Below are 24,141 nucleotides of genomic sequence, written 5' to 3'. Positions count from 1 at the left end.
ATCTGCAACCCTATTGTCGGAACAACATGATGTACTAACCAGAACCCCGGAGCTCTTGTCTCTAGCTGCATATGTATCGAAAGATGGCCTAGTCGGCCATCATTGGAAAGAGAGGCCCATTGGACTTGCAAACTTTATATGCCCCAATATAGGGGAATGCCAGGGCCAAAAGAATGGGAATGGGTGGGTAGGGAAGTGGGGGGCGCTATGGGGGACTTTTGGGATAGCATTGGAAATGTAACTGAGGAAAATATGTAATAAAAATATTAAAAATTAAAAAAAAAAGAGTTAGTGTTCACACTATTGGTGTAGAGGTACCGTTCCCACTATTGAGTTGTATCACAAGAGCACACTTTTAACAATGACAACATTCATCTATTGGATACAAATAATGAAGCATTGGTAGGTGACTGGCCTACCACCTGTTAACTGACTTCAAAGCTAATGGATACATTTTATTTTAATTCTTGTTTGTTTTTAAAATCTTGAAAAAATACTAACAGAAACTCATAAGCTCTCCCATCCCTGGCATCTGCAGAGGACTTGTTCCTGTTATTCTTGATCAAAGAATTGAATCGGTTTAAATGTTTGCTTGAATTACAGTCGTTACTCACTGCCCAGGCAGTGAAGTTTATATTACAGTCTCAAGGCTCAGATTCCACACTGATGGATGCCAGTTCATTTCCTCGTAGGGGAAATGACAGGGTTTACCTAAGTCAGTGCTACACATCCAGATTTAATGCTGCTCATTGGCTGTTTTCTCCAGTGATTCCACAAGTCTGAAGTCCATGGATCAGACAAGAAAGCGTGCCGTTGACCTGAAGCCAGAAGCCGCGTACAACCTGATCCATACCATTCTGTTCGGGGTCTTGGCGTTGAGTACGATGAGGTACTTCCATCTCATCTGGTTTATTTACAAAGCTTGACGGCTCTTGAACCAATGTTATCTAGCTAGTTAGTTATCTGACAGCCGTCTTTGATGTTTCTGCTCCTGGCGATCTGCCCTTCAGCACTCTCAGCACTCTCTGAAGCGTTACCACCAGGGTTTTTCCTTAGCTGCAAACATTCCTCGGGGTTTTCCCGTGTGATCGCGCCTAGAGAGTGATCGAATGGATGAGTCACACTCTGGCCGATAGCTTCTGCACAGACAGGGCTGACCGGGTCACTGTGTGAGCTTTCCCTCTCGCTTGCTCTCTGCTGGCCAGATCTTCGCACAAGCACTGACCTGTGCTCTGCTGTTTCAGGATGAAGTACCTGTGGACCTCCCACATGTGTGTGTTCGCGTCCTTCGGCCTGTGCAGCTCTGAAGTCTGGGAACTGCTTCTGAGGCTGGTTCATCTCTGTAACCCAAAGCGGGTTAGTGTCGTCCTGTCTGCCAGTTGGAAATGAGCTCTAAGCTATCTTCCATGTCTGCTCCTTCGGGCATTTCAGTGGGTGCCAGGTGTTGCATAGAGCAGATTATTTTTTATAATTCATTTAGGTTTTCGACAATTTCATACCTGTGTATAATGTACTCTATCTCCTCCTCAATATTCTCTTCCATTTTCCTCACACCCCTGAGTACCCTTCTGTCTTGGTGTGCTTTCTGTTGTTGTGATAAAACACCATGACCAAAAGCAACTCTACTTAGCTTACATGTCCCAGGTCACAGTCTGTCACAAGAGAGAAGTCAGGGCAGGGACTCGAGGCAAGGTCACCAATTACATTTTTTAATTCACTTATTTTTTTTTTATGTCAGATATGTTCACTATATATAGAACTTAGCAGTGTAATAAAAAGTGAAATTAAAACTTTAAGTCCATTATCCAGAATTACAGTTATTGTATAAGACACTCTCTGGTGTCTATATGTTAAGGCTGAACAGCCCGCAACCAAGAACTGCTCTGTCCTCTACACTCATTGGGTAGTGGGATGGCAGACACAGCGTGCATGCTCAGAGCCAGACTTTGAGGCCCATGTGATCTCAATAGAGTCTTTGTCCCACAGATCTGGGTCCTGCGCTACCTGGTACCCGTTCTCACCCTGCTGTATCTGTGCTATAAGGTAAGGTTGCTCCCCCATTCTTCACTTAGCAGCAGAGGGGCTTCTGGCATCTGCAGCGGCTGCCTTCAAGCCCTGCTGAGTTGGCATTAATAGGGAGATTGGGGTTTTAAAACCCAGTTTTAGGCGTTCAGCATTAGAGTAAAGGGGCCATTCAGAAAAGAAAAAGAAATCTTTTTAAAAAAAAAAAAAGCCATTCTGTTAATTTCAACTCTTTTTTTTTTTTTTTTTTTTTTTTTTTGGTTTTTCGAGACTGAGTTTCTCTGTATAGCCCTGGCTGTCCTGGAACTCACTTTGTAGACCAGGCTGTCCTCGAACTCAGAAATCCTCCTGCCTCTGCCTCCCGAGTGCTGGGATTAAAGGCGTGCACCACCACTCTTACTGGAAGCAAGGTTTTGAAAATGTTTTCAGACCTATTTTGAAACAAAGAAGGTAGAACGAATTTCTCCTGTTGCCTGGTTTATGCAAAGTGAGAGGTTTAAGGATAGGGCCAGCTTTAACCTACTCATTTCATTAGATACATGTCTTCTGGAGGGCTGGACACATGTAATAAACAATGTAAAATTAATGTTTGGGGCAGCTATGGTGGTACACACCCGTAATCTCTACACACAGGCTGGGATGGGAGGATCCAGTAGTCAAAGCCAGCCTGGGCTTCATAGTGAGACCCAAACAAAAATTAGACAACAACAACAAAAAAGACTGACCCCTCCCCCAACCCAGAGACAAGTTACTGAAGCAGTGAGAAATGTCATATTCTCCTTTAACTGATCTTGAAGTGTCCCAAACACCCCTCAGAGATCACTGGCCACTTGGCAATTTGGTAATTCTTTTTTTTTTTTTTTTTTTTTTTNNTTTTTTGAGACAGGGTTTCTTCTCTGTGTTGCCCAGGCTGTCCTAAAACTCACTCTGTAGACCAGGCTGGCCTCGAACTCAGAAATCCACCTGCCTCTGCCTCCCAAGTGCTGGGATTAAAGGTGTGCACCACTACCCTGACCATATTTTTCATATGTCTTGTGTGGTTTTAAGTTAGAGCAGTAGACTGGAGTCCACTGTGGAGTGGCCCCAGTTTGTCAGAGCAGTCAGGAGAGAGCCTGCAGCTCGGCCTCCAGACTGCTGCTGTTGTAACGTGAGGTTCTGTAATCCAAAGGCTTGAGGCTTGGGAACTGCAGTTGACAGTCAGGGTTCTGTCAGAACAGCTGCTGTCACAGGCAGAGCCCACCAGCTCCAGGAAGTTCACTCTCTTACGTAAATAAGTGAAACTAGGTTAAATGGCAAATGAGCAACTTGGCAACTTCCCCTTTGCATGGAATTATGCGGGTCGAACCTCAGGGACGCTCAGGGTTGTTCTGGTGTCCCCTCTACAGCTGTGGGGGCAGGATAGTACAGGACTGGGGACTGACTCTGTCTGTGTGTGTGTGTGTCTTTTGTGTATGGATGTGTGGTTGGATGGATGGAAGGGTGGGTGTGTGTGTATGAATGTGTGTGTGTGTCTTTTGTGTATGGATGTGTGGATGGATGGATGTGTGGATGGATGGATGGGTGTGTGTGTGTATGTGTGTGTCTTTTGTGTATGGATGTGTGGATGGATGGATGTGTGGATGGATGGATGGTGTGTGTGTATGAATGTGTGTGTGTGTGTGTGTGTGTGTGTATGTTTTGTAGGCTGAGTTCTTTTATGACGTTACTACCTATTGAAGTTCTTCTGTAAAGCTGTTTAAGGACTTGGGGATAGGATGTAGGAAGGCTCAGAGAACAAATAAAGCATGTTCTAGGGCTTTGGCTCTTAACCATGGTGAAGGCAGCAGCAGTAGCGCCTGTGAATTAGGAAACGCAAGGTGTGGGTTGCCCCAGACCTCCTGAGTCAGAAGCCCATGTTTCAGTCATGCAGTGATGCAGAGGCATCAAGTTTGCAAAGCCTGTTGTGCTTCCTAGGACTTTTTCCCGGATAACCATGTCCCAGGCTGCTGGCCTGCCAGGCAGATGGAGTAGCAAAGTACCTACCTTCCAACTCCTTGATGCTGACCACTGCGCCCTGTGGCAGCCTGTCATTTCCAGCACGTTACATACATTCTGCCCGCTGAGAACAGTCCCCTCAGCTCTAAGGACCACTGCTGTAGGGGATCAGGGATAGCACTAGGAAAACACAACTCACTGCTGCCAGCGGTGGTCCTGGGGTGTGGCAAGGCCTTGGGCAGGTGGCCTGGTTCCTCTACTGATACTGCATGAAATCCTTTAGCAACTTCAACTCAAAATCTGCAAAGTAAAACCAAGCATGGTGGCTCTTGCTTTATCCCAGCATTAGGAGGCATAGGCAGAGCATCTCTTAGTTTAGCAGCCAGCCTGGGCTATAGAGTGAGTTCCAGGACATCCTGGGCTACAGAGTGAGTGAGGCTTTGTCTTTTAAAGAAAGCATTGTAAAGTCTCAGACCAGAAAGAATATGAACAATGTAGACATGAGGAGTTTCCCCTGACACTCAAGCTGTTTCCCATCTGGGCCAGCCATGAAGACTTTCTGCAAGTGGCATGAGTATTTATTCAAAGCCTGACTTAAGTTTTACTGGCAGTTACAATGTGGACCATGTTCTTTTCTCTAGGATAATCCTGTTCAAAGGGGAAGGCGTGTGCTAGGCTCCTCAGAGCCAGAGATTAGAAGCATTTACTCTGGTTTTGATTAGCTTATTGGATTGTTGAAATCCCAGCTAATCTATTGCATCCTGTTAAAAAGTGACATTTAGTTTTTATTTTCACGTCATTTAAGGAGTTTCTCACAGGATCTGCAACTTTAACATTAGAAAATTATCCAATAGGGCTGGTGAGATGGCTCAGTGGGTAAGAGCACCCGACTGCTCTTCCGAAGGTCCGAAGTTCAAATCCCAGCAACCACATGGTGGCTCACAACCACCTGTAATGAGATCTGATGCCCTCTTCTGGTGTGTCTGAAGACAGCTACAGTGTACTTACATTAAATAAATAAATAAATAAATAAATCTTTAAAAAAAGAAAGAAAGAAAGAAAATTATCCAATGCCCAAAATAATTGGAGCATTATATTAAATAAAGTGTTGTATCTTGTTGATGATCAGGTGCCAGGCACCACAGATTTAATTCCCAAAGTATTTAGTAGAGTAAGCCAGGAGTTTGAGGCTAACCTGGGCTACAAAGTAATTATCTGTCTCAAAATAAGAATTAATGGAGGAAGTGGTGCCTGGTCCACCATCATTCGAGAAGAGCTAAGATTTAATTGATTAATGAACTAGAATTTGCGTTAGATGAGAGGTGGAATGTGAATGTTGTTTTTATACCCAGTCTGTATAACCTTAAGTGACGTGAGCTGATCAACGGCCGAAATAATAAAGTCTAATACATTCGATGCTCCTGGAGTCTGATTTCCAGCCATCCTTTCCTATCGTGACAGAATATCTATTAACATGTACCAAGCCATTTGCCCAGGATAGTCATGACAGTGCAGGGAGAAGCATTTAGAAGCAAGTCCCGAGGCACAGCTCTGCTACTTAGTCGGCCACCAACAGATCTGATGGTGATGCTCCCAGCTGCACCATCTGTCTTGTGATACCCTTGGGGGCCAGGATAATACCCCTGTATTGAAAGCCTTGATCCATGTGTGCAGGTACCTGTAAGTCTGTGCTCCACATGCATGCAACACCCGCAGAGGCCAGAAGAGGACAGCACATCACTGAATTACGGTCGGCCTGAGCTGCCATTGTGAGTCCTGGGAACTGAACCCAGGTCCTTCCCCCTACAAGAGCAGCCACTGAGCCATCTCTCCAGACCCAACAGGAGTAGGTGTTGCTGCTGTTGCATACATACAGTCTTTCTTTACATTTACACCGTCACATAAAAGCCTGTCTGTACGAGCTTCGGGAGTACCTAGACGTTCTCAGGCCTCGCGCTCAGCTGTGCAGACTGGCTCAGAGGTAAAGCCATCAGGGCTGCAGCTGCCGTTTGTGTGTCTCCTGAGTACATCATACACAGTTTCTCGTCCTCTGTTACTTAACCTTAGTGACAGCTACACGGGTGCGTTTTGGTTTTGTTTTGTTTTTCCTTTCAGTCCTGGCCAGGAGTGATGGATGAACTCTCGGAGCTGAAAGAATTCTATGACCCAGACACAGTGGAGCTGATGACCTGGATTAAGTAAGAGGCACTTTTTCTTTTGAAGTTTGAAACCTCGAATGTCCTTCTAAAGTCAACTGTAGCTCTCATTTGTTTGAGAGGCAAGTTTGTTTATTTTCTCATATTTAGGAAACATCCTTCTTAATCAAGCTTTTCTTTAAAACTATGAATTTGAAAGGAACTCTTCCTCTCAAAAATTGTTCTGACTGGGCGCAGCAGCACACACTTATAACCCCATCCAGCACCCAGGCAGAGGCGGAGGCAGAGGCCGTGAGTTCAAGGCCAGCCTAAGCCACATAGTAAGACCTCGACTTTAAAGAAAATAGGATTGATTGTCTGCAGCTGCCTTCCCTGAAGGAAAGAAACACTCGTTTAAAGTGGAAAATGGGATCAGAAAATAAACTCCCCAAAACAGCAGAAGCGAGAGTCAGGTTTTATTTCCCCATGCGACTTAACAGTTGCGAGCATGCACTGCTCTTGCCAAGGACCCGAGCTCAGGGCCTAGGGCCCACACCTGGAGGCTTGCAGCCACCTATAACTCTAGTTTCAGGGCATCCAGCAGTTGCTGGCCTCACCTCCCCACGCATTCACATGCACGCGCTCCCCACCCCCAGGGATGTGTACACATATTTAAAAGTTTAAAAGTCGCTGGGCACGGTGGCGCACGCCTTTAATCCCAGCACTTGGGAGGCAGAGGCAGGAGGATTTCTGAGTTCGAGGCCAGCCTGGTCTACAGAGTGAGTTCCAGGACAGCCAGGGCTATACAGAGAAACCCTGTCTCGAAAAACAAAAAACAAAACAAAAAAAAGTTTAAAAGTCACTCACGTTTCTACTTTTTGCTGACTTTATCTTTATTATTTTCATCTGAATCCTGTTCATATTTGATGTTAATATCCACACACGTGAAAATGTCCCTGCTTCAGAATCATAGCTCACTGCAGGCTTCGTCAAACTCAGCTCACAGAGAAAATTTCATCTTATTCTATTGAAAACATTTTTCTTAACTTGACATAGGAGTACACACCTTTAATCCCTGCATTTGGAAGGTAGAGGCAGGTGGATGTCTGTGAGTTCAAGGCCAGCTTCATCTACAGAAAGACCCTGTCTCAGTTTTTTGAAAATTAATTATCAACTAATTAGAAAGTAAGGCATTTTTCTTTTTAAGATAGTTTTAATTATATTTTTATATGTATGGATGTTTGTCTGCATGTTTGTCGGAGGCCCTTAGTACCCTAGATGGTTGTGAGCGGTCATGTGAGTGTGCACAATTGAACCCAGGTCCTCTGAGAGAACAAGTGCTCTTCACCACTGAGTCATCTCTGAAGCCCATAGAACAGATTTTCACAAGCGAAACAGCATCAGAATGCCCTGGTGTGATGTTGTTCTTATCAGAATGCCCTGGTGTGATGTTGTTCTTATCAGAATGCCCTGGTGTGATGTTGTTCTTGGTTTCGGGTTTGGTTTTAGTGGTGGTAGTGGTGTGTGCTTTTGCGTTTTGGATTCCCCCCCCCCTTTTGGTTTGGGTGTGTTTGTTTGTTTGTTTGTTTGTTTTTGCTTTCCTTCTTTCTTCTTTTGCCCAGCCTTGGTTGCTTTGCCTCAGCCTCCAGCCTCAGGATGACAGTACTGTGCTTCAAAGCTTTGTTCAGGGACTGTGACTCTCGATAGCAAACCAACTTATCTACCAGAGTGGCACGCCCTGCCCTGTAGAGCAGGCTCTCCTGCTTCATAGGCACAAGTCATCTGTGTGCCGCAGGGGACAGTCACCTGCACAGCACAGGTGAGCCTCGAAGGCGTCATCTGCCGTCTCTACCACTTAGGATTTTAGCAGCAGCCTGGAGGGTACCCGCCATGCCCGTGCTTCCTGGCCAGCGCTGGTCAGCTTGGCAGCTTTGGTCTCCAAAGGACCATGCGTGGGTTGTATAGAGACCCAAATGTCTGTGTGGTTTTGTCTCAGTGTCAGACTGGATTTGACTGGACACGAGTATAATTTTTGACATGTTTCTAGTGGGGAACAGCACTCCATCTTTATTTATTAACTTTAGTCATGATGGGTAATATTGGAGTAAATAATGCTTTCAGTACTTATTGTAAATAGGAAAAGGTTATTTATTCATAGAAAGAAAAGCTAATTACTTTTGTACTAGCTAATCGATTAGATATTTACAACAGGTGCATCTGAAAGCAAGGCTGACCCTTTCAGTCTATATTTTTTAAAGATTAATTTTGTCTTTGTTAAATGCATGTGGGGATGTGTGCTTGTGTGTGTGGAGGGGGTGCCTACAGAATCTAGAAGAGGGTGTTGGATCCCCTGGAGCTAAAGTTATAGAGTATTGTGAGCCGCCCAACGTATGTGCTAGGAAGTAAGCTCAGGTCCTCTAGAAGAGCAGCAATGCTCTTAGCCACTGAGCCATCTCCAGCCCCTGTCCTCTGTATTTGTGATCTGAGGCACTGAAGGACACACTATAGGCTGCGTCATGTAGATGATGAACCTCCCCCCGCTACCCCCTCCCCGGCCTACCGTCCTTTTAGCGTCTTTCCCTATATTCCCTGACTTACAGAAGTCACTATAGTCCAGACGATTACAGTGGAACCCAAATTTCTCTATGACTCTCTCAGACTCAACATGTATTTTGTAGTTTTTCTCTCAAAAACCTATGTAAAGCAATATTTCTGGCTCTGCAAAAGTATGGGTGGGATGATATGCAGGTATAGAGAAGGCAGCATCGGGCTGTTCCTCCCTGCTGCGGACTGGCCTTGGTAGAGCCCTGGCAGCTAACAGTGCTTCTCCCAGGGCAGCCTCTTTATTGGCATGCTCTTTTAACTTGTTAGCTTGTTGGCCTTCTTCTTCTACTACTACTTTCTTTTTTTTTAATTTCTCAGCAACTGAAAGATTCATATTGTTCTAAAAATATTGGTTCCATTGTCATCTAATCTTGCCTGTTTTCCCTTAAAATTGCTCAAATCAAAGCGATTTTTTTTTTTTAAAAATAGCTGCTTGGCATGTTTGTAAATTAAGCTTAAGTGATGATGAATGTATGCCAAAGTAGGGTCTATTTAGACACAAAATATGTTTGTTTAAATCAACATTCAAATGAGTTGCGGTCGGCAGGCTTGAATCTCTCTGTTAGGGAATACATTTAATATTCTTACTTTTTTAGTACTAGAGGTTGAGCCTAGGTCTTCGTGAACACTAGGCAATCATCACTGAACTACTGAGTGCTGGCCCCAGACCTCTCCTTTACTTTTTATTTTGACGAAGTGTCTCACTCAGTTGCAGAGGCTGGTCTTGAACTCACTCTGTAGCCCAAGCAGGCTTTGAAGTTGGCGCCTCTCACCTCAGCCTTCTGGGTAGCCAGACTTAACAGGCCTGTGCCACTGCATCCCACTTAAATATTCTCTTAACCTCTGATTTCTCGTGTCTGCTTTGGCTCCACAGTGGAGGTTGGTCACAGGGTATGCATGCTGCTGGGAGAAAAGACTGCAGCTGGGCCCCAGCACGGTCACTGAGGGGTGGGGCACCTGCACCCTTACCATGCTGACTGATCTGTCCTTGGATACTGGCCTGGGTCAGTGCAGTCTCGAAGGTGTTGGCTAGGCAAGGCAAGGGAGACTCCTGGGCCCAGGGGACACATCTAGTGGTCTTCCATGCTAGAGTAAGAAGACTCAGTTACACATGTGGAGAGGAGGCTCATTCATCAGTTACCACCCTCACCCCATATGTGGCTCTGGGAGCCACATACCTGCCCTGGCAGGCTGAGGACACACTGAAAGCTGCCGTCGCCTTGGTAGGAGTTAGTGAAAGTCTCACCTTTCCAGGGAGCTCAGCTGAGATGTTCTACAGGCTAGAGAGAGACCCACAGGGACCTCCTTCACAGCAGTGCTCTGGGAAGGAGCCTCGGTCCTATGGAAACACTGAGAGCCTTTAGGTTACAGAGCCTTTTCACAGCAGACGCTGTATGCTTGCTGGTACAGCTCAACTGCATCTACATGAGACCCGTAGCACACGCACAGTGCACACCCGGGATACCAGGGTACACGTGTGAACACTGGCACCTGCCCCCTCACAGCAGCAGGTGGGCCCCCGTGCCAGCTCTGCTGAGCACCCCGTGCTCTTCGCTCAACCTCACGGTTAGTAGGAGCCTGACGGATGGGTGTACCCGTGACGTGTTTGCAATTTAGTCTCCTAATGGAATGGACAATGACATTTAGAAACCAGGCCTGCAGCTACTTGGAAGACAGAGTCAAGGAAGATCAACATTCAAAGCTGCAAAGTGAGATCAAGGCCAGCCTGAGCCACTTACAAGATCCAAGCCAGTATTCTTGGAAGTGGAACCAGGAACAGTGACTGTCCGAGGTCATCCTCAGCCACACAGCGAGTTGGAGGCCAGCCAGGGATGCATGAGACCTCGTCTCAGACAAGCAAGCAGGTCTTGTCTTTTTCTCCCTCTTTCCTCCCTTCCTTCCTTCCAGACGGGGTCTTTCTCTGTAGCCCTGGCTTTGTGTCATAGCAGTCAGGAGATTCTAATTACCTACATTTATATAAAAACCTGTTAGTTCACAAGGACCTTTTGTGGAGGCCAGGTCCCCGGATATGCGGCCCCAGCAGCCTCCCAGGGCCCTTTTGAGAGCTGGGTGGCTGCCATCTCTGCTCGCTTGGAGCCCAACTAGAGCACCTGGCTGCGTGCCTGCGCCCAGCGTGTGTTTGACTGCCGTGTGCCTTACCTACCCACACTTTCCTGGCTGCAGAGATCACACTCCCGAGTCCTGCCTTCTTGTGCCCCTCTCGGCCAAAGCCAGGCGGTGCCTTAAAGGCTTTGCATGAGACTAGAAAGTCCGTTTGCTTCAGCAAGGCTGACAGTAACAGCAGCCCGGCCAGGCTATGCATGCCTTGTGCCAATCTATCCTGGAATAAATGTAGCCTGGAAATCCTCTTATGCAACCGATGGAGATCTGCGGATGGTAGTATTTTGAGAGATGGCCTTTTATTCCTTTGCCTTTAGGAGGTTTTCGCTAGAAGGACCCTCTTTGCAGTCAAAGAGCCTTCCATGTTGAGAATGGTCTCAGCACAACTGAAAAGCACACGCTAAATTTCTTTTGCTCTGAATCAGAGTAGAAAGCATTGTTCTGTGTTTTAAAGATGATGTTCTCTAAGTCCAGACTTTTACGTCTGGTTCAGGATTAGTGTTAAGTGAACCTCTTACTTATTAAATGTGTATGAGTGTTTGCCTGCCTATATATATATGTGCACCATACCATATGTGTGCAGTGCCTTCAGAAGCCAGAAGGGGGCATCAGATCCAGAACTGCAGTTACAGATGTGTACTCCCATGTGGTTGCTGGGAATTGAACCAGAGTCCTCTAGAAAAGCAGTCAGTGCTCTTAACCACTCTAGCCCCCTGCCCAAACCTTTTCTATTTAATGAGCCTTTCTCCTATCTTCATAATTTTATAAATTTTTGAAGTGTTCACTTTTGAAGTTTGCCCACTAGTTCAGCAGTAATTTACCTGTTGAAGCTTGGCAGTTCAAGACTAAATGAAACTGGAGCTGCCTCTACCTCCTGCTCCACCATACATGGAAACCAGGCTCCTTTTTCAGTGTATTCTAGACCTATGTCATGCAGAAGATAGTCGTTGTGGGCTAATTGGAGTGGTTTATAACATTGAGAGGATCCAAGGGGACTGAAGACCGGCCTTTCATTCATATGTATTCCTTTTAGCAATGGTGATACGGTCTAAAATTTAGACTTTAGCTATAATTTAGACTCTAAATGTAGGCTAGGAAGATAGACCCGGTCCAGGATTAGTGTTAAGTGAACATTAATTGAAGTAAACCGAATTTCCCTAAGTTCTTGCCTAAGGAATTCTCTACCTACGCATGCCTATATTTAAACCCTCCCATGCCTTCATAACCCTCCCGCTCCTCTGACCATGCGGGACCAGTGTCAAACGTCCATGCAGATCGCAGGAGGACATCGCAAATGTCTGTTCTGTGTTCCCCCAAACGTCTGTCTGTTCCGTGCTCCCGAATCTGCTTGTTAGAGTACTGACAAGCCCGTCGGGCCAGCCAAGCCCATGCTTAACTTTGTCTCTGTCGGAGTGCAGATTTTAGACTTCAGTGAGGGCGAGGGAGGGTGCAGACATGTCTGTCAGTCCTTCTTCACTCATTGTAATTCCATCCGCTTTGCTCCCTCGCCCGAGAAGCCTTATTGGAACGCAGTAGTAGATGGATGTCATCGTTAGAGAGAAACCTCGAATTTTCTAAAAGTAACTTAGCTCTAAGTGTCATCACTCGAAGCCCGGTGTGTCTTGGCCCCCGGCACCCATAGGCCTTTGCTGGCCTGCATCCAAGCTGTATTCTTAGCGTTAAGTTGGAATACAGATAGGAATGTGAAGAGGCGTCCCCTGAGCCTCACCAGCAGAGCAGCCTGCTCTGGCTTTCTTTTTACATTTCAAATAGCCTTCATGATTACCTCCACCATTTTAGCTCAAATCAGCAAAGCCTCTTATTTTTTTCTCTGCTTAAGTTTTTTTGTTGTTGTTGATTTTTGAGACAAGGCCTTACTATGTAGTGATGGCTGGCCAGGAACTGGCTATTTGAACCAGGCTGGCCTCGAACTCACAGAGAGCCACCTGCCTACCTGTCCCCAGAGTGCTGGGATTAAAGGAGTGTGTGCAGCCATACCAGAACCCCACACACACATACACCCCTACACACACACACAGAAACACACACTGTTTCTTAACTCAAAAATAAACATGCCTTGGGATGTTCCTAGTGAGCAGCTGGAAAATCCCCTTTTGGGGCAGAGGCCTGGAGTCCCCAAGAACAGCACCCAATGTTCCCCCAGATAGAGGGGAAGTAAGCCAGCTACTAAGGCTCTTCATTGGGCTAACACATCGGTCAGCCCATCGCCCAAGAAGCTGAAACAACAGTATGCTGAATTTGAGGCTAGCCTGGGCTATATGGCAAGACTTAGTGTGGAAATTTAAAAGAAGAAAAGATGCTTTCTCTTGAAGGCTGAGGGAAGGACATAGCTTCCACGCGGAGTCTTCCTGTGTTCTCCAAGCCCGCGTTCTCCGTCACAGCCCACTAGAGAGCTTGGTGTTCCTTGGGAAATAAGTTCATGGGATGATGTCACATAGGCTTTGGCTTTGTGTATTGTGTCTGAGGAGACAGAAGAGTGTCTCTGTGTCGGAAGAAGCTTGCGTCCTCTCTTAGTAACGGACTGCTCTTCGGAAGCTGCTTCCGTGTTAATCATGTCAGGGCTTCCTCCTTTAAATATCATTTAAAGTCATACTCACTTTTACTGTTTGTATAGTTTTGCTGTTTTAACCCCATGAAATTGAGTCGTGATCAACTGCATTTTCCTGGCTCCTCGCTTATCTTATTTTTTTACTTTTTTGCGTATGAATTTCTGCATGTATGTTCGTGTGTGTGCATGTATGCATGGTACACATATGTGTATCGTATGCAGGCATTTCTTGAGCAATCCTTCCCCCCTGGAATGTCGGTTGTGAGATGCTGAGTGGGTGCCGGGAACTGAACCTGAGTCCCCCACGAGTACAGCCAGTGTCCTCTAACACTGAGCCACCCCTCCAGACACTTCTCCTTTCTCGCCTTTACTCTCAGCCACAACAGCAGCTGCAGCCTCTGAGATCTTTGTTAGACTCCACCTCTCTGGGCAGCAGCAGCAGCAGCAGCAGCAGCAGCAGAAGATGGCACAGAGATGCTAGGCTGCCTGCTTCCTGCAACAGTCCATCTTAAAGGCCAACCCTTCTCATTGGAGAGCTGGATGCTCCCCAGCCTCAGTCCTAGTGAACAGAGAACAGATAGGAAGCGGGCTGAAGCTGAGGCAGGAAGATCTCGAGTTTGAGGCAAGCCTGGGCTACACGTACCATGAGAATGTGTCAAATAAGTAAATAATTAAAGTGCACATAAAACTCCTTGGGTGTAAATCAGTTCTGCTCATCCGTGTGGCCCCCCCTAACTCTTCAGTCGCCCCCTCAGAGCTGAGTGATTCTGAGGGGGGAGATGTCTACTTAGGAATCTTAGTGTTGGGTTAATTCACACTCTGAAACTTTGTAGCTCCAACACACCAAGGAAGGCTGTGTTCGCTGGAAGCATGCAGTTGCTGGCTGGAGTCAAGCTGTGCACAGGACGGACCCTAACCAACCACCCACACTATGAAGATAAAAGTCTGAGAGAGCGGACCCAGGCGGTAAGGCCCATCTTTGCCTGTGCTCACATGCCCTGTACTGCCAGCAAGGGCAGAGGGCAGGTCTCCCGTGCCAGGAGAAGCGGCCAGAGCATAAGGGCATGGGGCTGTCGAATCCTGATTCTGCCTTTTAAGAGCTAGGTGCAAGCACATGCTCCTCTTAGGTAGGGAAAGGGCTGAGAGGATAAACATCCTGCATTGGTGGGTGGGAGGCAGTGTTTAAGCCAAAGCCCTTGGAGCTTGTGGTTTGGGAAGGAAAGGGTCGGAAATGGAGACATACTGATCGTGTTTCATGAATCAGCTCGGGGCCATTTCTGGTAAGGCAGGGTGAGGTTGGGGTGTTTGCTGTTGCTCTTTGTTTAAATAGATAATACAGTCACATAGTTCTGAGCATACAGAAGGGAAAGGCCTGATACATGTTCACCCCATCCCTGTATCCTAACTCCCCTGTGCCTCTCAGGAGGCAAATAGCATGTTTGTCTGTCTGTGTGTGTCTGCGTATGCATATGTGCCCTTGATCATGGTGCCCACAGAGGCCAGAAGGGAGCATCAGCTCCCCACTGAAGGTAAAGTTAGAAGTGGTCATGAGTCTCCTGATGTAGTGCTGGGAACTGAACTTGGGTCCTTGAATTACAAAAATAGGAAGGACGTGCACTTACCACTGAGCTATCTCCCCAGCCCCATATTCTTAGTCTTCTTACAAAGAACTACCATAGTCCACCTTCCTTTTCCTTGACACTATATTCAGGAGCTAACTATACGAGTGTAGTCTTACTGTCTATAGCAGGACCTCAGATGAAAACAAGCAAGGCTAGTGAGCCACACCCCCAACCCCCTCATGACCATTTTGAAAGCTACAAACACTTTCTCTGTGTGTGCTGGGTTCTATTCAGTCATTTAGGCCACTTCTGTCACACATAGAGTGGTCAAGTGTGTAAACCTGTATATTTATTCTTTCTGTACAGTGTCTACTGATGTATCGAGTCTTAGATAGGTTTTATCTGAGCACTTTCTGATCAGGTCATTTCAGTTTGCATGGTGGACAGCGGTGCAGGAAGGTGCCTGCTATCCCTGGTCCTCAAGAATGAGGATCCGATGCTCAGGAAGGTGCCTGCTATCCCTGGTCCTCAAGAATGAGGACTCGATGCTCACTTTGGGCGGGGCGGGGCGGGGCAGGGGGTGATACAGGGTCTCACTTTGTAGCCCAGGCTGGCCTCAAACTTGTGATCCTACTGCCTCAGCCTTCTGAGTGCTGGGATTACGGCCCTATCCTAATGTGCCCACACTAACCACTACTTTTTAACCTAATTTTTAATTATGTATAAATGGGGTACTTTGGAGGGTTGCTGGTTATAGACATGCGTACAGGTGCTCACAAGGCCAAAGGCATCAGATCCCCTGGAGTTAGAGTTACAGGCAATTGTGAACCACCCAACATGGGCCCTGGGAACTGAACTTTAGTCCTTTGCAAGAACAGTGTGCTCTGAGCCTTCTTGCTACCCCTGCTTCCTATGTTGTTAGTTCAAGAGCTGAGAAGGTCTTGTCTGGCTGAGGTGTTAGCAGATAGACCCACGTTTGGTAGGACAGAAGGTTCCATTAGGAGTTAGCCAGCGCCACTTAGCCTACAGAGCTACAGACAGCTGTGTGCCACTGCCCCTCAGAGGTACCGGGTATAAAGTCCCCAAAACTGAGATCCCAAGGTCACCAGTGCTGGCCTTCAGTCAGGATTCAGTCTTCAGAACGCCTCAGCCGAGACCACCTTGCTGTCCTCAGCAGGTGATTAAAAACAGGTCACCCTCCCGTCTCACGTGTCCCTGTGAGGGCCTCAGCTTTCATTAGGCCCCACACACAGCCAAGTATCAGGAATCAGGACCTGCTGCTGGGCCCCAAGCTAACGTTTCCCAGAAGCATTGGTTCAGGTGGCACTGTGGTGGACTTGAAGCAGGCATTAAAGCCCCCAGAATAGGCTGCTACTACAGATTGCCTGAAATTCTCCAGGGGAAGTGTCGAGGTGGGGGATGAACCGCTGAGCCTGTGGGCTTTCAAGGATACAGTGTAACAGCCAGAAAGCAACAGGGCCTGCTCCAACCCAGGCCAGCAGCCCTTTCCACTTGCCATTGTGGGAAGCCAGGCCTCCATCATAGATGTGCATGTGCCCAAAAGGATCCACCAGCCTGCTTGCTTGTCTGCTAGACTCAGCCATGTTTAATAATTCTTAGAATTATAAGATGGCTCATGCTAAATCCAAGTCCTTTTGGCATCTAAGCTAGATATGTTCAATTCTCCACATGTATACCCCCCAACTCCAGACTGACTGGCAGGATGAGAGTGGCCTGGGCAGCGAGGGGATTTGAGTGTCAGGTCTTAGCATCACCCCATGGATGTTCCCTCTCTTCCTCCTCTGACCCCCATGCAGTTGAGGGCTGTGTGCACTGTTCCATTTTCATCTCATTTCGAAGGTTTATCAGATCTATGCGAAGAGGTCGCCAGAGGAAGTGCACGCACTGCTGAGGTCCTTTGGCACTGACTTCGTGATCCTGGAGGACAGCATCTGCTACGAACGCAGGCACCACAGGGGCTGCCGGCTGCGCGACTTGCTGGATGTGGCCAACGGACATGTGAGCATGTTGCTTCTTCATTTGATGGAGCTTTCAGAGAGGGTGGAAATCCAGCATGAATCCCAAGTGATAGACATCACTTTCTACCATATGTGTGAATGACATTACAAGTCAGACATTTGTAGAGGTCCTGCTCTTTAGTGACATCGGGGACTGGGCTAGGGGACAGAAAAGCTCTGGATTCCCAGGTAGAGCGCCCCTGCCTTTGGCAGGTTTGCCTGATACATCACTGCATAAAATTTATTTGTAAAGGATATTTTTTCTGCTCTATACAACACACCTGCCTGTAAACACACTGCTCCAGGGCATCCTGTTGGCACGTCTCTAAGTGTCAGGCAGTGGGCCACCCTCTTCCAGGCCCCGTGGCCCACACATCCTGTTCCTTGTGTCCACCATCCACACACAGCCTCAGGAGAGCTAAGCTTGCCCTCCACAGCAGAACAAGCTGTGTCTGCCTTGGAGCTGAGCCAGCCCATATTAAATGGGGTCTTTGTCCCTTTCGGGCTATGGTGTAACCGATGGTGTGAAAGCCGACGGTGGAAACTAGCCTGAATCTGAAAGCACGCTGGAGGTACTGAATTAGAATCAGGTTTTTGCCAAGGAAAGCAATAAGCAGTACGTGCCGTGAACTCGGGGTGAGCAGGACACAGGCACGTGAGCTCTGTGTCACTTTCCTCACCTAACCTCTGAGCTGGAGAATTTTCTCCAGTTGTAGTTCTTTGTGTTTAACGTTTGTGGAGGGGATAGGGCATATGGTTCCAGGGACAGGGTGGCTCAGTCACCTTTTTAATGCTGTGACAAACACCGTGATTGAAAGCCACCTGGAGAAGGAAGGATGTGCTTCGTCTCACAGCTCGCAGTCTGTCCCGAAGGGAACTGTGGAAGAGTACTGCATACTGGCTTGCTCTCCATGGCTTACTTAGCCTGCATTTTTATACCATCCAGGGCCAGCAGCCCAAGGGTGGCACCATCCACAGTAGGCTGGTCCCTCCCACATTAACCAGCAGAGTGCCCCATCGACTTGATTACAGGCACTCAAAAGAGCATTCTCTCTCTCAGATGATTCTAGTTTTGTCAAGTTGACAAAAGACTAGCCAGGGCACAGGAAGATCTTGAGTTTTGGTTCTGTCCCACCATGAACAGTGGCAAATCCCAGGACACAGTTCTTTCCAGCCTTGATTTGCTCTTTGTAGGAGGGGAGTGAGGTGGACCTTCTGTCCGATCTCTGAATGGAGTTGATACTGATTCTTCTTTGCCAGTGGGTGTGGTGACAGATGCTTTCAGTACCAGCATTCATGGAGCTAGAGTTGGAGGATTAAGAGTTCTAGGCCAGCCAGGCGTGGTGGCTCACGCCTTTAATCCCAGCACTCTGGAGGCAGAGGCAGGTGGATTTCTGAGTTCTAGGCCAGCCTGGTCTACAAAGTGAGTTCCAGGACAGCCAGGGCTACACAGAGAAACCCTGTCTCGAAAAACCAAAAAAAAATAAAAAAAAATAAAAGAGTTCTAGGCCAACCTGGCTACATAGTGAGGTCCTGTCCCCTGTCCCTCAAACCCAGAATATGGGCTGAATGAAGTGGTGCACACCTTTAATCCCAGCACTCAACACAGAGGCAGGCATATATATGGAGTTCCAGGATACCCAGGGCTACATAGAGAGACCCTGTATTAAAATTAAAGCAATAAACAAAAGCCAGGATGTTCAGTAGATACATAGAAGGTGGATGGATGGGGCCCACCACCACCACTCACGTTGTATCTGTTTTGTTTTGTTTTCAGGAAATGGATGGGCCAGGAGAGAGTGACCCTGACTTGAGACCTGCAGACCACCCTCGCTTCTGTGAAGAGATTAAAAGGAACCTGCCCTCCTACGCAGCCCACTTCACTAGAGTATTCCAGAACAAGACATTCCATGTCTACAAGCTGTCCAGAAACAAATAACCACAGCCGTTCTTAAAACTGCAGTGCATCTACAGCTGGTGGAGTCCATGTCTGTGCGTCAGGAGTGGGACTTGAATGCTGGGGTGGCAGACGGCCTGCAGGCAAGTCCCGCCATCATCGGAAACGCCTCCCGCTAACGTTAGCCTTTTCTGTCCTGTCTCTGTCTTTTCTGTGAGTGTTCTTAGCCTCACAGGTGTGCCTGCCCAAGGCTGGCTAGGAACTTTGTCATTGAGGGAATTATGTGTGACCCACTGGGTGGCCTGGGAAGTGAGAGCCTCTTTGAGATCTGAAATACTTGTGATTTTCAGTGACCCTGAGCCAGCTGTGAGTGAGTGTAGTTGACAGGCCACACAGTTCAGTCACTGACATTTCTTCACCAAGACCGCTTGGTGGCTTTTTAACAGTTTATTGTCCTGTCTTGTTAAAATTTTATAACATTTCCAGTTTACCATGCTTTCACATGTGTGAAGAAACAAATTATTTTAGGTCTTTGAACCTTAAATATTCCATTCATGCTCTAAGATGTCACACACATTTAGAGTGTGTGTTTGTTTTGATTCTGGGCACAGCAATCAGGGTGCTACTGGGCCGGCATGGTGACACACTCTTTTAATCCCAGCACCTGAAGGCAGGAGCAGGTGAATCTTTGCGAGGTCGAGGCCAGCCTGGTCTATATAGTGAGTTCTGGGCCAGCCAGGGCTATGTGAAGAGACCCTGTCTCAAGAAAGCAAAGTGTGTCAGGGCTTATAATAGAAGTCTTTGAGGGGGATCCCTTCATGCTTTTTAATCTCTCCTGCAAGTAAAATAATTTTGCTTCACTTCTTACTCATTTCAATTAACTGGGTTTGCAAAACTTGGTAAACTTTTTGTGTTTTTAACCTTTATATTTTTTCAGAGCCTAGAAGCTTGCAAAGTCTGAGGCTGTTTTAGATGTTCTACCATGCCTCAGAGTTCTATGTGGCATTTCATACCCTTTGACTTCTGGCCTCCAGTCTTCCTTCTCAGCCCTGGAGACATCGTGTCCCTCCCTACAAGGTGACCAAGTGCCACCACGCTGCACTCACTTGTAAGCAGCAGAGAGAGGTGGTGTACCTGCTCGGAGTTTTTGATAATTGCTTTTATAATTCATTTCTAACGGTGGGGGCATGTAAAAGCTGCTGATACAGGCACATTGTCCACTTAATTAAATCAAGATAGCTAATGAAATTAACTTTCCCTCCCGCTCTTGCCATTTGGAAGTGATTTAAATGTTTTCTCCTCGAGCGTTAGTGTAATAAATCCCCACGAGCACCGGCCGGAGAGCACCGCCGGTCCGCAGTGTGGTTGCTGCTTAAGTAGCATTCAAAAATGTGTTCCATTGTCTCATCGGGTGTGGGGTTTTTATGTAAAACTCACTCAAATAAGACATCAACAGCTAGGTTATTGAATTAAGCCATTAGAACATTGGAATCCTGCCTTCTCTGGACCCTTTAATGGGGTGGGAGACCACTGCAGTTTGGGCTAACAACACAAGGAAACGTGTTCACCAATGCTAAAGGCTTAATGAAGCTGTAGTGCCTGCTGCAGCTGCCTGCACTGGTGGAGGTTCTGGGCCAGTGCCTTACTCTTAAGGGAAAGCAAGCACAGGTACGGCTCAGTGCATCAGGGCTGGTGACGGTTACTATGTGGGTGAGTTTGCATTTATGTTAAACATTCCTGTGTGCATTCATCTAATCACTTGGTGTTTGGTGTCTTGTGATCCAAGAGCCGTGGACTTAAACTTGGATGCACATCCTTACTATGGCAACATCCATGCTAGTTAGTGCTCCGTCTCCACAGCACCATTGCTGCCAAACCACGATGAGAAGTGCCAAAAACCAGTCTTCCCCACAGGCGCTCTCCCCGAGACACTGTGATATGTACAGGACATTGTTAAAACAAATTTTTTCTTTAAAAATAAATTATATATTTAAAAAATATTTAAATATTTGATTAAAATAATTAGACTCTATCCATCTTATAAAATACTGCTTCAGTATTCCCCATAGCTCTGCTTACTGTCTGCAGCAACCTGGCCACAAAATCTTGAAACTACTCCTCTGGACCCTGCCTAATTTTAGATAAATCCTCAGTCTGCCTCCCCGTAGAAGGTAGCTTATCCCAGACTTTCTCCGCCGCAACATTAACTTGTTCATAAACAGCTGCATCAAACTGTAACTGTTGAGCAGTCTCCTGATACTGCCCCTCTCCTGCTAGCATCTGAAACCTATTCGGTATGGCTGTGCTTGATTGATCTCAGCAGTGTTTTGACACTGCTCAGCAAATTCTGATTTCCATAATAAAAAATCTACTCTGACAAACAAGCACACCCTTGCAAGTTGTTACCAATGCCCAGGAGGGAGGGCCTCGGTGGACCATTTATGTAGCCTGCGTACGGGCTACGTAATGGGACTGTGCCCATACTGTGCACAAGCAGTTTTTAATTCCTTTAACTGTTTAAACGGAAGAGGTTGATAAACTCTGACTCCGTTACCTTGAACATTACCTTGTTCTATAACTGGTAATATAAACTGAAATCTCTGAACATCCTCTCTTCTTTTGGTAGCCTCTTTCAGGGTCACATGGCTTTCTCACCAGTGCCACAACTGGCGGCTCTGCCTCCACCTCTGAAGGAGGGTCCAGTCCAGCTTCGACACATGGAGTTTTACTGGCTCTCAGCTTAGGAATCCACTCTGATGGTCCCAAGATTTCCCCTTGAGCTTGGCACTTGCACAGACAGCAAAGTAAAAGCATTTTGCAGCTGTTGGATTTTCTCTGTAACTAACTCGTCCTTGAAAGGAATTTTGAGTTCTTCGGAGGCAATAAGTGGCAAAGAATTCTCCTCCCTATGATATTTAGCCGCTTCCTCTTCCAGTCATCGTCATCGTCTCCTCCTCCTCCACCTCCTCCTCTTCCTCCTCAGGGAGAAGCTCAGACACTGCTTCAGTATTCAGAGGCTAGACTGCAAGAGCAGGCACCTTAGCTTTGCCAGAGCATCCTGGATGGGTGCTGCTTCCCTGTATAACCCATTTCTCCCTCTCGTGTCTAGGATCTAAACGGTCTTTAATCAAGGTCCGGAGACTAAAGGTATCAACAGGCATTTTACCTGGTCCGTGCACATCATAATAATAGATCTGAAGTCTTTCCCCAACCTTTTCCCAGGTTGCTAAATTAAAATCTTAAATTGATCCCAGCGGCGGTGCCTCCTCGATGCCTGCCCCGATGTTCTGGGTTCCCAAATGAAAGACACGCACAGCCTTTATGTTTTGGTAATGCCTAAAACAGCTCAATGACTAGGCCACTTCCTAAGCTCCACATGGCTCATCCACCTCCCTCTGATATTCTTGACTTACTACTCACTAAATCCTATATTCCATCTTTGTTGCTGTAAGGCAACCCTCTTAGGGCCGCTCTCCCCGGCTCCTACATGGCCGCTATGCTCTCTGCCCTGCACCCTCTCAGGCATGGCATCTTTCCTCCCCCACCTCTCCTGCCATTGCAGATCCCCTTCTCTCCCTCGGTCCCTCACCCAGGAATCCTAAAGGTCCCGCCTCTTGTCTATCCTGCCCCGCCATTGGCTGCCGGCAACTTTATCTACCAATCAGAGCCAACTGAGGGCACGGTCCCTCAGTGTCTTACATGTGGATTCTAGTACAAACCCAAAATAACCTGATACACGGAGCCACAGCTAGGTTTACCGTGCCTTCCTCAGGAAACCAAGGACAACCCCTCCTACAAAAGCTAAGAAGTCATGTGCTTGCCACTGCCCTTCTTTAGCCCCACGAGTGTGGAGCAGTTTCTTAAGCATTTGTACAGAAAGCATAGGGCCGTTTCCATTTCCCATTTTTGTTTCTTTTTTCTTGTGTCTTTTACCCTTTTCGAGAGTTCCTTTACTTTTCCTGAGCGCCCTTATCTACTCCATCCTGTCTTTGCTCCCGAGAGAGTCTCACCGCACATTCACCTTTTCTGAGCACTTGCTTTTTCTGGGGTGTCCACCACTTGATCCCCAAACTCTCAGAGCGTCCCTGTTTGAGCGCCACCTGCCGGTGGGAAGTGGAACAGTCCTCTGAGGAGGGAGTGAGGATGATCCTGGGAAAGACGGAAAGACGACTCAGAGACAGGAGTTAGAATTGGGAAGGCTGCAGATCACTACCACGTACGTTGCTTGGTCTTTTTATGCTTTACAGCGCGGTGGGAAACAAAGTCACACACTAGGTTTGTTCCCATCAGGAAGCCTCCCTGCTCCTTCCTATAAGTTTAACAGAAGGAACCTTCAGCCCCTCTTACCGTCCCATGCATCAGCAGGCCAGGAAACCTGCCAGCAGATGCCGACCTGCCCTGACTCTGCCTGGCAGGCCGACTTTCCCAGAAGCAGACAAATGGCTCCCGACGCTCTCGGGAACCAAATCTTTCAGCAAATAACATTTGATCGTTTTAGCTGTGGTGAGGAGTCTAGCTTATGACCTTGTCTTTGAACACACAGGAGGAAAGCAGATCCACCCTTGGCCACAGCCCCCACACTGTGCAAGCGGGAGCCAGTGCCTGTAGCCCTCACTTTCTGCAGTGTGGGCCCTGGGGACTGTTGGTAATAGTGTTCAGCTGTGACTCTGGAGAGAGCAAGCTCGAGGCTCTGCTTCTAAGTTCCCAGAAGAACCTCCAAGTACAACAGAAGTGCTCTTAATTAACTCCACTTCCGAGTCCTCGGAGCCTCGAGTCTCCAGCCCTCTTGGGAGCTGCCTGCTGCAGTCCCGCAGGTGGCCGGCCACTGCCTTGTGTTTCCACTCCTGATACCGTGCTCCAGTCAGTGGTAGCCCACCCCAGATGTCTGGGTGCACCTTCTGCTGCTGATTGTGAGTTTAGAGCCCCAACCACAAGAGGGCCAAGGGTGTGGCTTGAGAGTATAATGTTTGCCTGGCGTTCCTACCACTTCAGCAGACAGACAGAAAAAGAGATAATTATGCAGAAATTGAAATCAAATGCTTTACAAGGTGGGTTGCTCATCAAAATTGCTTTTAAATTTAACTTGATCATGTCTGCAAAGATGGTTCAGTGGTTAAGTGTGTATATCACTTGTATAGCTTGGTTCTCAGCACCCATGTCTGTCAGCTCACAACTGCCTATAGCTCTAGCTCCAAGGGACCCACCCAATGCCTTCGTCATATACAGACAAATAATGAAA

At 47.3% G+C, this 24,141-nt stretch overlaps 1 protein-coding gene across 2 annotated transcripts in view; it reads left to right on the top strand.

Moving 5' to 3' along the window:
- Window positions 1-20,901, top strand: part of Dpy19l3 (dpy-19 like C-mannosyltransferase 3) — a 66,330-nt gene extending 45,429 nt beyond the window's left edge. The window contains exons 13-19 of one of the 2 annotated variants that reach the window (XM_021168101.1): window positions 767-889; window positions 1,245-1,356; window positions 1,987-2,043; window positions 6,112-6,194; window positions 14,259-14,391; window positions 16,848-17,006; window positions 18,783-20,901. In XM_021168101.1, coding sequence (XP_021023760.1) covers window positions 767-889; window positions 1,245-1,356; window positions 1,987-2,043; window positions 6,112-6,194; window positions 14,259-14,391; window positions 16,848-17,006; window positions 18,783-18,944 — 829 coding nt within the window. In that variant the 3' untranslated portion in view covers window positions 18,945-20,901. The remainder of the gene's footprint in view (window positions 1-766; window positions 890-1,244; window positions 1,357-1,986; window positions 2,044-6,111; window positions 6,195-14,258; window positions 14,392-16,847; window positions 17,007-18,782) is intronic. The other variant, XM_029479874.1, reaches the window with a different exon arrangement.
- Window positions 20,902-24,141: the final 3,240 nt, after the last annotated feature.

This window comes from Mus caroli, chromosome 7 (assembly GCF_900094665.2).
Source record: "Mus caroli chromosome 7, CAROLI_EIJ_v1.1, whole genome shotgun sequence".
NCBI classification, from domain to species: Eukaryota; Metazoa; Chordata; class Mammalia; order Rodentia; family Muridae; genus Mus; species Mus caroli.
The sequence above is the reverse complement of the archived record's forward strand: the minus strand, read 5'-3'. Positions and strand labels throughout refer to the sequence as shown.